This window comes from Oculina patagonica, chromosome 14, assembly GCF_052425735.1.
Source record: "Oculina patagonica isolate OP01 chromosome 14, crgOcupat, whole genome shotgun sequence".
In the NCBI taxonomy this organism is placed as follows: domain Eukaryota; kingdom Metazoa; phylum Cnidaria; class Anthozoa; order Scleractinia; family Oculinidae; genus Oculina; species Oculina patagonica.
In genome coordinates, this window is record NC_135771.1 from 12011628 (window position 1) to 12025120 (window position 13493).

At 37.9% G+C, this 13493-nt stretch overlaps 1 protein-coding gene across 1 annotated transcript; it reads right to left on the reverse strand.

Moving 5' to 3' along the window:
- On the reverse strand, positions 1-6372 carry LOC144637481 (pyroglutamylated RF-amide peptide receptor-like). Its single transcript, XM_078496545.1, has 5 exons — positions 6306-6372; positions 4951-5101; positions 2208-2481; positions 1604-1849; positions 1-459 (listed from the first exon to the last, which is right to left on the reverse strand). The coding sequence occupies exons 2-5, from the start codon at positions 5061-5063 to the stop codon at positions 109-111; spliced, it is 984 nt and encodes a 327-aa protein (XP_078352671.1). The 5' UTR covers positions 5064-5101; positions 6306-6372; the 3' UTR covers positions 1-108.
- Between the last annotated feature and the right edge of the window lie 7121 nt (positions 6373-13493).

The window sequence follows — 13493 nt, forward strand, 5'->3', positions numbered from 1 at the left end:
CAAACAACCAGCGTTTTCTTTTCTAAATACGAACAAGAATTTGTCTCTAGAATGTACAGACATTTACTACAAGGTAAAACGTGAATTGTTCTGGACAAAAACAGCACATCATTCCCTGGAACATGCTCCTGCCTCGTGGGTCGGGGGAATGACATTGGCGAGCTCAATGCAATGAGGTTGCCGTGAAGCAGGTTCAATGACGGCCGTGGAGCCAGAACAGCACTTCATCCCTTTTATCTTCTCTCTGAAGTTTTGGTTTATCAGAGCGTATACGAATGGGTTGGCAGCAGAATTGAAGAGAATCATCGTGTGGATAACGTGTAAAACAACTTGATTAATGGAGTAATGCATGTGGTGGTTTACGACATGGGCAACTACGTCAGGTATCCAACAGATTCCAAACATGGCAGTGACAGTTATGACCATCAAGGTAACTCTTTTTCTCACCCTCAGGACACCCTGTGTATTAAGACATGCACAAAGAGTTACTCGCACTTTAATCAACGAAACTTCTTTAAAATAAATTGTCGAAAATTAAAGAGCTTACAAACAGAATGACGTATTTAACGCCGACCCTTATCACAAAGTCACAGTCGCAATGTCACAATGTGACAATCACAATCTCGCAATCGTAATGTCACAATCACAACGTAAGAATCATAAAATTTTTTCACAATTTTGTATTGGTTTCTTTTCTTTTATTCTCATAATGCCACAATCACAATGGCAGAATTGCACTGTCAAAATTGCAATGTCAAAATCACAATATCACAATCATTCTATCGCAATCACGTTTCAGAGTCATAATGTCATAATCACAATGTCACTTTCTCAAAGTCACAATCACACGACCTTTCTTGTCCTCGCAATCATCACAATCATCATCATCAAAGCACATGTAGCAGTTGATTCAAGAATATTTGACGCTAATTCGAGGAAAATGTACTTTTAAATTGTCAAAACACACGATGACGGACTGAAGTTAACAGGGCAACATTCTCTCTGTAATTCCACTATTGCCTCATATTTGTCTCCTTAGTAAACAAAATTTTATAAGGATCTAAAGTTTTACAGTCGACTTACTTCGTTTTTGAACATTTTAATCAAATAATTTAAGGATATTACAATAGTTAAGATCTCTTAATAAAGTTTTGCTGTTTCTGATGATAACCAACGTTTGAATAGACATTACAATCTTATTAAACCCGTTGCTGTTAAATTTTTATGGCTATACATTCAATCTTGATAGAAACATTGATAAAAGACGATTTCAGGCCACAAATCAATCAAATAACGTCATTACAAACTCCAGCAAAATGCAAGATTATTTGTTTGAGATTTAAAGCCTCCACTGTTTCGTTTACAGGTTTTGTGTCATTATAATCGTTACTGCGATTGTAATTACATAGGAATTAGGCATTTCCCTTAATTAAAAGAAACAAACAAAATTTGCATTAATCACTGGAATAATAAACTTCGCGCACGTAAAGCATTTCAAACATTGAGATATTATAATTACTTCAATTTTAATTGATAAAGCTAAAGAAAAAGTCATTGTTGATTGTTTAATTTAACGTGCGCAAAGGACATCTTCATCGTTTACCCTTTGTTGGTAGGTGAGCTGATTGTCGTCATTGCGTTTGAACCACAGAGTGTACACGACTCTGCTGTACAAGCCAGCCATTAGTGCCACAGAGAGAAGAACCAAAACAAACCACATCCAATAGTTAGCCTTGGACATCCACTCCTCAGGCCAAACAAGCCCGCAACGGTTGGCTTTCACGCTCTCAACAAGAAAAAGCGGTATAGTGATTATCAATGGGAAGATCCAAGAACCAACAGCTATTAACTGAAAGAGAAAACGGTCATTAAGTGTGCTATGTATTTTGAATATGCCTGAGTATTGATTATGTATAGAAACTAAAATGCAAATACAAATTTGTTGTTAGACATCAGGAACGGTCCTTGTTCTGTCTGGAATAAAAGCAATTTTTATTGTCCTAACTGCACGTCAACTGAAGCCAACTGTACAATGCAGCATGTCGAAGTCAATTCCGTCTCTGCATCTCCGTCTTTGTTCGCTAGCAGTTTACAAGTTCCTAGCTATTTACTTCCCCGGGGACGTAAAAATGGTTATAGATATGTCACCCGGCTTGACAACATTGTGTAGTTGCCAATATTAATTATATTATTTGTCAGTGACACACCTTCAATTTACGCTTGGTTAATTTGCCCTTGTTACCAAGAGGATACATTACTGCATAATATCGTTCAATGACGATTGCAACCAGAGTGAAAACCGAGGAAAGTGCTGCAATCCATGCTACGATTCCACCTGTCAGCAGTTTGCACAAGACAGCACCAGTCATCCCGTCTGGGTGGATTAAAGTAGTGAGCTTCAAAAACGTGTCTGGTGTTAAAAACGTTGCGTACAAGATATCCGCTACAGCTAGATTCAGCAACAGATAGTTGATGGGAATCCTGTGGAATGTGATAAATACATAATTTTAATAGAAATTTGAATGCTGTCGCTAAATGCAAACTTTATGTTATTATTTAGAAATGCTAAACAAGGTATGGGCATCCCTCGAACGAAAGTGCAAGAAGATTTGGTATTAGCTGTTTCGCTGATAATTCATATTCTGAAGTGGACTTTTTTATAATCTTACATTAATTGAAAAGCATACGGTAAGATGAGGGTATTAATGGGGTTTGCCTTTAAGGGTCAAAAAGCCACAACTTTAACCGTTGGACGTAAAAATCGAAAACGTTGAACTGTTAGCCGTAAAAAGTGTTAACCGTAACCCTGTTTCAAGGTCCAAAACTTCGTTTGCGTTCATCCTGAAAGCATCAAACAAGCAACTTCCCATACATTTTCCTATATGAAATCTGAGCGCATGAGCAAATCCTGTCACTCTGAGCTTGGCAAAACAACAATAGCAACAACATGGCGGCCAGTGGGATAGTTTGGTTACTTTTTTATAGCAGTAAGAGAAATTTTCTAAGTTTCAGCGAAAATGTTTCTGGGAAGATTCTCATACTAAATGATTGTACCACGATTTTGAAACGCACGTGGAAATCACAAATGACGCAAAACAAAGAGCGACCGAGTCAACAAACAACCTCGAAACAATAGAGCAAGGACAATAGCTCCGACCAGCACTGGGAAATTTGATCGCCATTATATTTACCATCACATGTTGACAACGAGAATCTTCTCAGAAACATTTTCGCTGAAACTTAGAAAGTTTCTCTTACTGCTATAAAAAAGTAACCAAACTATCCCACTGGCCGCCATGTTGTTGCTATTGTTGTTTTGGCAAGCTCAGAGTGACAGGCGTCTCTTCTACTCTTGTGACGAAGAAAGCGAAAGCTACTACAAAAAAAGAAGGAAAAGGAAAGGAAACCGTTGGGGTTATAGATATTTTGTAATAAATAATTCATCTCCATCTCTTTCGCTACTCGAGCCCACGCTTGTGTCTTTTGTTTTTTTGGCTACACTCCTCTAGACAACTTTGGAAAACATTTTATCAAAATCCATCGCGACCGCAGCCTTTGCCACTTACTTCAAATACTGGAACGAGTGCTTTAATTGGCTAGACACGGCCAGAAGTAAAACAATTTTCTTGTGTTTACGCAATGTTCCGTTTTCACTGGCGACGCATGCACAAGAAAAGGAAAAAAATCATCCTTGTGCTTATTCTTGCATCGAAGCTGTTTTCACTATGAAATAATTAACAATTATCCTGCGAAATCGCGCGGAACATCACCTGATACTTAGCCGACGAGGCCTACGGCCTCGTCGGCTAAAATCAGACGATATTCCGCAAGATTGAGCGGGATAATTGTTTTGTTATTCAACAAATTGTCAACAAAATACATTTGGCAGGTAGAAAAAAACTTGGGTTTTGCAGCATTTCAAAGATTTTAGACGAATCTTGAAAACCTACGTATATCGCAGGATATCTGCCATGTACGGATGACCGATAACAATCACATTTTGACCATTTATGGGCAGCGCGCGCATTTGCTGAATAATAACAGCTGATTATACTTGCACTTGTGCTTGTGACTGTGTCGCTAGTGAAAACCAGGCTTTAAAGCTGCGCATTGTATTGCGTGAGCAGAATTGTGTTACATGCAGTCAAGTTTAATTTTGTGGTTTAATTATGTTTTTCTTTACGTGGTTTTGGATTTAAGGTGATTCCCTAGTATTGCATTGCGCATCCTTACTGCGCAGAATTTTACGCGTAATTAGCGTGCGCACATGAACAAAAAGTCAAATTTATTGAAACGTTCTACTGCAAATAAGTAATACAGTGGAAGCTCTGATTGGTTATTTGGTTGTACAGATCTAATTGTTTTCTTCAAATACAAAATGGCCGTTTCTTGTTTGGCCATCCCAATAAAATGTTTCCTTTCCCATCGCCCGACCGACCAATTTTTTTCGAAATGTAAAAAAAAAAACATTCCAGATTCACTAGTCAGAGGCAAGCACTTTAATTTACAAGCACATGATCTTGTTTTATTTACAACGATTGGTATGATGTGATGTCCCTGTCTTTAATTAATATCGATACTAAGTTTTTCAAAGGCTGTTTCGCGCCAAGAGCATTAACGATTAATCCAACATTCTCAGCGAGATCGACTGAAACAAAATCGTTCGGTTTTGCATCTCCTGGCATCTAAACTAAACCCAGACCCTTTAAAGTGTTCATTCTTTTTTTTTTTGCCCGACCGACCGACCCACCATTACAAGAGACGGGGCGATGAGAAACGAAAAATTTTATTGGGATGGCCTTATTGTTTAATAAGAAACCTAAAGTACCGGAACTATATGTAATCTTGCTCGTCAAATTTGTTCCTTAATTATTAATACGAACTCACGGTAGTGTGGAATTGAACGTCGTTAGTGTCTACAAATAAGACTGTTATTTATTGAAGACATACCTCATATCTCGGTTTTTATATATGATCAGACAAACAAGAACATTTCCAACGATATTTACAAGGACAAGAAATGAATGCACTGTTGCTATGGCAACACCAGATGAGCTGAGCATGTCTGAAAGGTGACGGTGATGTCACACAATTATGCGACCTGAATAGAAAAAAAAATAATTAAAGATCTGTGAATCCTTGATAACTGATAATCACTTATCACCAGTACGTTGTTAAAGCCTGGTTTTCACTAACGACGAAAGCGAAAACGACTTCGATGCAAGCATAAGCACAAGCACAAGGATCAAAGTTGTTCTTTTTCTTGTGCTTGGCCTATTACTCACGTTCGTGTAAAATCGAAACACCGCATAAGCACAAGAAAACCGTTTACGACTGGCCGTGTCTAGCAAATTAAAACACTCGTTCCAGATTCCCTGAGATTCCACCGCGTCTGAGCATTTAAACGAACTATGACAGGGGCCACATTTGATTTTGTTTAAAAGTTTTCCGAGGTTGCTAGGGAGAAGGGTAGGGCATTTAGACACATTTAAAATAAAAAAAGGCACAAGCGTCGGCTCGATCGAGTAGCGAAAGACAGAGACTGTTCACAGTCCCCTATTTTCCCGTGAAGTCGTAGAGATCGATCGTTCAGTCCGACGGGCCGCCATATTGGTTTCCGTCGGACTGAACGATCGATCTCTACGACTTCACGGAAAAATAGGGGACTGTGAACAGTCTATGAAAGACATGGGGAAGATTTCTTCTTTCTTTAAAAATATCTGTAACCGTAAATGTTTCGTTTTCCTCCTTTTCTGTTGTCGCTTTCGCTTTCTTCGTCACAAAAGTAACAGAGACAACTACTCACGATACCTAACCGTTTCGGCCGCCATATTTGCCAATAGAACGGAGCCATTTAACTAGTTAACATCATGTTCTTATTTTTCTGCTTATGCTGATGTCGACGTTCGTTTTCACTTGGCACAAACTACTTATGCTTGCGCTTGTGGTTGCTTCGCTAGTAAAAACCAGGCTTAACCGTTCCATATTTTAAAAGTTGAGAAAAAATCATAATTAAAATGATCTTTATCGCTAAAATGTTATATATTATACGGGAATTATTTTCAATGTTTTAATCCCGTTAAATAAAAAAAAGAAATCAAAATTAAACCGAAATAATATACATGGGAATCCCGATAACTCGAACCAAAAAGGAAAATTGAAATTAAAAATAGCTCAAGTTAGTGGGAGCTTCAAGTTATCGGGATTCAACTGCACTTTATGTGGAGACAATACTAACCAATTTGATATTCCATAAATATTCCTTAGAAAGTTTAAAAATAACAGAAAAAGAAGAACATCCTTACCTCTTAAGAAAGAGAAGGAGAAATTTGAAATAGTTGTTGTAGCAAACCCGATAATTGCATCATTGAGCTACTTGCAACTGAACCGGACGTTAAAAACTCAACAGTTTAGTGATGATCTTGACAAAAACGTCTCCCTAAGATGGTCCATGTGTTAACCACATGCTCAGAGTAATGAAAAGTTTTGCAATTAAGTTCGAAAATATGAAATTATCATTTCTTAAATAAATAATTTTAATAACTTATCATGAAAGGTAGAAACCATATTGGAAGTTGTCCCTTCAATTTTACCTTAGAGTAACTTGAATTTTCTAAGTCTTTGAATTAACATGTTTTATTTTTTCATTCAAAATTCTGCATTCTAATTACGGTGCATGTATAGGAGGACGAACATAAAAAGATGCCATGAATCGCAGTATTTAGCTGCCCTTAACAGTCTTAAACGTCCCAAAGGAAAAACGCACGCAGTTGTTATATAATCAACGAATAGCTTTGCCATTTTAGAAAGATGTGGCTCTTTACATGCATTTGAATGCCGTTGTGTTATTTGCTGATGTATTTCACGGGTTGGTGGGGGGAGGGGGGGGGGGGGGTACCTACGAGTAAAGGGAGCGGAAAAATGTTGTAACACTATGTAATATTTTGCAATATAAGAAGAAGGAACCACTAAAAAGGAACTAGAATCAAAAGGAACTCGGGGAGCGGCAAATTTAGACTCCCCCTCTCCCCATTAAATACATTCGGCGGGCTCCGGTACGGTGTAATTCCTTTTTCCGGTTAATATTTGTGTGCTAGCCTATCCGTGTACTATGAATATCGTTTGTGGAAAGCCTCGACAGTCCTGTCCTAGCTTATGAATGAAGGCTGTTTTCATGCTCTGCCTGAGCATTGCAAAGGAAGGGAATTTGTTCAAAACTGATGCTCAAAAGGATCAAGCAGCACCTTGTTTACTCAGGCAGTATTCTCCCGATCGGACAAACAAGCAACTAAATAGCTTTTTGCATGTTAAACTTTAAACGGGGCAAAAAATCTGGCGACATTTGCTTTATATTTATTTATTTATTCGCTCGCAGACGCCCAACGATGTGCCTAAAATCGTAAGCAAACATGAAAATTTCGAATAAAAACTGAAATTTCTCGCTATTGCAAGGCACTTTTCTAACAAGTACGCATTAATTTAAAAACCGAAAAATAAACCCTGTAACTCGAACTTGTAAGTGGCGTAACTCGACAGAAGCCGTGACCGCCAATTTACAGCCAAAAAACATACATGATATGTAATAAGTTAAGGTAGCTGGGTGACCTAGCCATTCAGTCATGTATGCTGATTGTCTGTTGAAGCAGCAACTTACTAAAAATTCGGCATTTATTAACACGCATATAATATTTCATTTTCCAAAGTACCATAACCTGATATGAAGTTGCCGTGAAAGGGGCAACAAGAAACTTCTTTGGATAAGTCGTCGGTGTTGACCACAAAAACAGCGCCTTTTTTGAAAGGCTTGTCTCGGTTGTTTTAACGGAAAAGGCAAAATTGTTTGCCTTTTTCTTTATTTGGCTAGAGCGCATGCTTCGTTCATTTTTGTTTTTCCTTGAATAATCGTCGGTGTTGGCCACAAATGAAACCGATATCGCTGCTTTAAAACAAAGCAAGTTTAACTTGTTTGTTGTTGTAGTTGTTTGGTTGTTGTAATGTTTTTTTTTTCTTTTACGTAGGAATTTTGTCTGTAACATTTAAAAAATAAAACAAGCCAAATGAGCAAAAAACAACGTTTTGCCGTCCTCATGACAGCATTGTCATGTCAGCGTCAAGTACGATGAGCTATTTGTGAGTATAATATAGCATGAAGCTGGTGAAGTATTCTGAATGTAATTAAAGGTATAAGAATAAGGATCGGATTGTCTACGTCAAACTTTTTGCACGGATAGAGTCAGACTATACATTTTGTAAATAGGAGACAATTAAACATAGCAAAAAGTTTATTATGCTGGGCCTCATGTCCACCGGACGCTATCGACACTTGAACAACACTGATTCACAACTTTTACTTGGCAAATGAATCCTTGCTGTAGGTCTGTTTAGATGTTGATGTGCAGATGAGGTTATAATATGTCAGTCAGATAAATCGCTTAGTGTCAAAGTCATTGTGTTACGCCTTTTTGACAACATAAAAATGTCAAAGCACTCGGGTAGGACAGGTGCTCGATGTATTTTTATGATCTAGAAATTCACACGAAGGCAAACACATTGTGCCGACTACCAAATTCTGGAGAGCTTCGCACGGTTATTTCACCTTCTAGAAAATTAAATTTCTTAAAAGAGGTAACTTGTGACTGTAGCCATGACATGTACCACAAATATGGTAGGTGTACGCGTCAACGATAAACAAGAACAGCCGGGGAGCTCAAATATTGCAATTCCTTGGGCGTTTTTTATAAAACAATTATTGTTCTCGCGGTTGTTGGATATGAGATAGTTAAAGCTGATAAAATTTGAATCATTTTTTACAGTGGGACACGCACAAGTGTCCATAATATCCGGGTGTCTGTATTAAGCGGCCTCTGAGAATGGACGTCACACATGTTTTATAGGTACAAAGAATAAAACGTAATTAAAAAGAAACGGAACGATGTCTAATGCCTTATTGCAACTTTAGTTCAAACTGTCGAAGCCTTGCATTCATTCAACAACCAAATGTCTCGCACTAAGGCGTACACGCCAGTCAAACACCGGAAGAGAGACAGTTGTCAACCATGACATGTAATTATGCTAGTCTCGAAACGCATTTTAAAACCGACAGAAAATTTATTTTTCTAACAGTATATAGAGCAGTTTTCAATTGAGTGTCGTAAAACCAAAACCAAAGAAATTACTCCGGCCAATCACAAAGGACACAGACAATCCAGTGAACCAATCAAAACTCGAAGCAAATACATGTAGCTGGCACGAAGCGCGGGAAAACGTGCGCGAGCAAGTCACGAAAGAGTTTTGGTTTTAGTTCTGATTGGCTGAGAAAGTGGCGCGAGATTTTTAACCAAATCACTGAGCGTAGTAATGCAAAACCAAAGAAAAAGCAATTTACTTTCGACACTCAAGTGAAAACCGCTCTACCATCATAATAAAGACAGAAAATACCCGTTTGTTTTTCAGTTGCCAATAACGCCTGCGTACTTACCCGATAGTATAGTCAGGTGCCCAGGAGTCCAAAATGTGACACCCACGGGCATTTTTGTCTGATTTTTGGCAACATAGCTATTTTTACTAAATCGAGTACGCTGATTTCGAAAATCAATGTTGCCAAGCTTAACTCTCGCGTTAAGATGATGTTTTGATGCATTTAATTATGACGTCATGGTCCAAATAAGGAATTTTCTTTCCTTTAGCTATTTTAAGCATAATACATCCAGAAATTCATTTAAAGTATTGTTAGTGTGCTGTAAAAATGATTTCAAGAATTTTCTGAGAGTTTTTACGCTGTTTCTGTGAAAATCAAGCCCTTCAGTGACAATTGACCACGCCCTCTTAAACAAAATTCACCATATCGCGGGAACCTTATCACGGGTGTAGTTTTGTTATTTTGTCAAAGAACAAATGCGATATAAATATGGTCGTCGTGCCACGCTGAAGCTAAGAGCTAGCGAGCATCAAGAATGACGCCATTACAATTTTCATATATCGAGTTTCCCTTGTTTCAGCATTTCGTTTAAGTTTTGTGGTAAACTAAATGAAAATAACATCATAGTTAATGTCGTAATATATCATCGTTGTTTTAGTTAGAGATAAAACTTTATTGATTGTCTTGTATATTGCTGAATCTAACTTATTTCACAATGCACTTTGTCTGTTATAGGTTCATGATAAAGACTTTAGTTGAACGCATGTAAAATTAACGAATTTAAAATGATCATAACATTGCTCCTTGCTTTCAGGTTTAAATCTGTCTATAATATTTTTAATCAATATCGGTAAATATTTTTAATATATCTTCTGAACTTTTTTAAAAACACTGAACTAATATTGCTTTTTAAACACGTTTCTTTAAAGCGCTTTAGCGCAGTTTGATATAGCAATTAGCGTCGGTCTTGGTGCATCCACACAGCCCAGTGCACATGGCATGCGTTTATCTAAATTCATAGCGAAGAGGCACATATATAGCCAGTGGTCAGATCGGATTTCATACATTCAACAAATAAACGTTTTCTGCGGAGGTAGTGGTGTCAGCTTTGAGGACATCTTCGCCGACCGAGAAGAGAAGAACAAATTTTTCTGTGATAACTCTCTACAGATGAAAGAGGTGCTGTTACAGCCGGTGATGGTGTGAGATGGTAACAATGAACTTGACGAGTTATTAGGAAGATTTGCTGAGACATCCTCTAAAGTTATTTACGTTAGATTCTCTGAAGTTCCTGCCCATATCCACACCGTTGACGAGAGCTTAGCGCGATCGATGTGCCAGGAGAAGTAACAGCAAGTCTGTGCCTCGAGTGGAAACTATAATGTTGTCGACATGCCCGCTATGACTGACTGCATAACGAACAAACTTCTTATCGGCTTCCTCTTGGTTGGATCTCAAAAAGGCTACATCTAGGCCAGAATCTTAGCAGAATCCACTTCGTATAAAAAAACACCAGATATACTACGATTGCAGAGTCAGTGCCTGCGAGATAAGTTCATCTGAGAGAATCCGTGCAAAGTCCGCTTTGTTGTCTCCTAGTGCCAAAAATGCTCGCCACTTCATCGGCCGCAACTGAACCTCTCTTACGTACTTTAATGACTCTGCTCACAGGCCGCGCGGTATTCTCGGAGCGTCGACTTCTTGTCGTTGCTTTTATGGAGTGCCTCCCATCGAGTAACACATCAATCCTCTGGTATCCAGGACCTTTCCGTAAAACAGTGTTTACGTAACATTTCGCAAACCCACCGAAAGCATTTGCATTTTTTGGTTTGCCAATAGCTGCCACCATAATTAGTATGCTGCCACCAGGGCGAAGCCATCGAAGAACAAACTGACTCTAGGCACTTGACCTTTTCTTCTGAGAACGACTTCTAAAATTGACTTGTTTCACACTTGTGGGGTTCATTTCTGCGAGAAACAGTGGCACCGGCATTATACCTCAGATGCTACAATATGGCTTGCATGTTTATCTCGCGCCTGCCTTCATACACCGCGACTAGACAACATAGAATACCCTGGTTTCCATGCAAATTTAAAGTCTTTCTCTTTTTGCGGCTAGTTGCAGCACTTTTAACTTCATAAAGGCTGGCAAATAGAGGTGGATTATTCTTGCGAACAGGGTCACGAAAGTTTGTCTTCCATCCCTTCTTCCCGTTCCCGTTCTTCCTCTCTGTCTGAAGATAGTAGCCTCCATTCCACGAATCGTTCAAGCTGAGTCTGTCCAATCGAAAGATCTTGTTTTATTTCTAGAGTCACGAGATCTTTCTTGACATTTTTTTGCAATGTCTCATTTGTTCGTGACAAGAACAACCCGGATTTTGTTGTGTGGAATGTACAGAATTCTCAGCTTCATTATCTTGCTTCTGTCTCTCCTTGCCACTCTCTTTGTGGATAAAAGCAGTCGTTATGGTGTATGTCAAACATCGCTGATGTTTGTGGAGCAATTCAATTACTACTTTTTATTAATACAAGAATCACATTCATTTTTAAACAAAATGTTAACACTATACCCGTGATAAAGTGATTTTTTTATGAGAGGGCGTGGTCAATTCTCACAAGACGGCTTGATATTCATAGAAACGGTATAAAAACTATCAGAAAATTCTTAAAATCATTTTACAGTATACTAATAATGTTTTGAACGAACTTCTAGTTGAATTATGCTTAAAATAGCTAAAGGAAAGAAAATTCCTTATTTGGACCATGACGTCATAATTAAATGCATCAAAACATCATCTTAACGCAAGAATTAAGCTTGGCAACATTGATTTTCGAAATCAGCGTACTCGATTTAGTACAAATGGCTATGTTGCCAAAAATCAGACAAAAATGCCCGTGGGTGTCACATTTCGGACTCCTGGGCACCTGACTATAGGGGTTAAGAAGTTGCAAAAGCAGAGGGACCAAGATGGATACGCAGACATTTGTTAACACTCCCCTCGACCATTCATTCTTTTTTAATTTTTATACTACAAAAGGGGAAATATATAATTCTTTAGGTTAGTTTTGTTGTATCTTTCTCGGTCGAACATTATTGACACTCTGGAACAACATACACAAACTAGGACCTAACAAATGTATCCTTGCAGTGCGTCTACTTAGATATTGAAACACACAATGGCGTCAAAATATGACAAGGATAAGAAAATGGCCCACCAAAAAGTAATTCATTCAAATTGCTTTGTGTCTTAGTGATGGTATAACACTTATTTAAAAATACATCAATTTGTAATTTTACTAAGTATCGATAAAGTCTCATTAATACTAAGAGGCGAAAACTAATGCAAATAGGTGCTATAAGGCTGGAAACAACTCAAATACGATTCCTTTACCTTAAGAACAGCCTTTATTGAAAACTTGTATAACATTGTCCATACGAAGTAAAAAATGTCCGAATTCTTAAAAGTTATTAGTTCCCACCCCTTGCTGGGCAGGACCGTCAAAATAGCAACTAACAAATTACATAGTAAAGCGGTTTTCATTTGAGTGCCGCGAAACCAAAATCAAAGCAATTAAAATAACCAATTACAACAAACACAAACAATGCAATGGACCAATGAGAAATGAAAGAAAGCAGGCCGAGCCGGCGACAAGTGCAGTAAAACGCGTGTGACAAAGTTTGCATGTTTGACCAATAAGCAGACGGCGCTAGTATTTTTAACCAATCGTAGTGACGTAAAGAAAACACAAGTCAATTCGGTTTACCATCGAGAATCAATTGAAAACCACCCTTTCAGAAGGGTGTGCATTTTCTTGTGACTTGTGCTATTTATTGTTTTTGTTTTACTTGAAAGCGAATAAGTAGTACGGTTTTCATAAACAGCTAACATCTGCTAAAATTGATATGTGATGTGTTGACAATCTTGACGGCAAGTGTGCTACACAGTTCTCAACAACATAATAATAAACTCGATATAAATAAAATACCGTAATAGCTTTAATTGTTAATAGTTTTAAATGTCCGAATAAACTATTAATCAACTATTGTTTTCTTTTCTAAATACGAACAGGATTT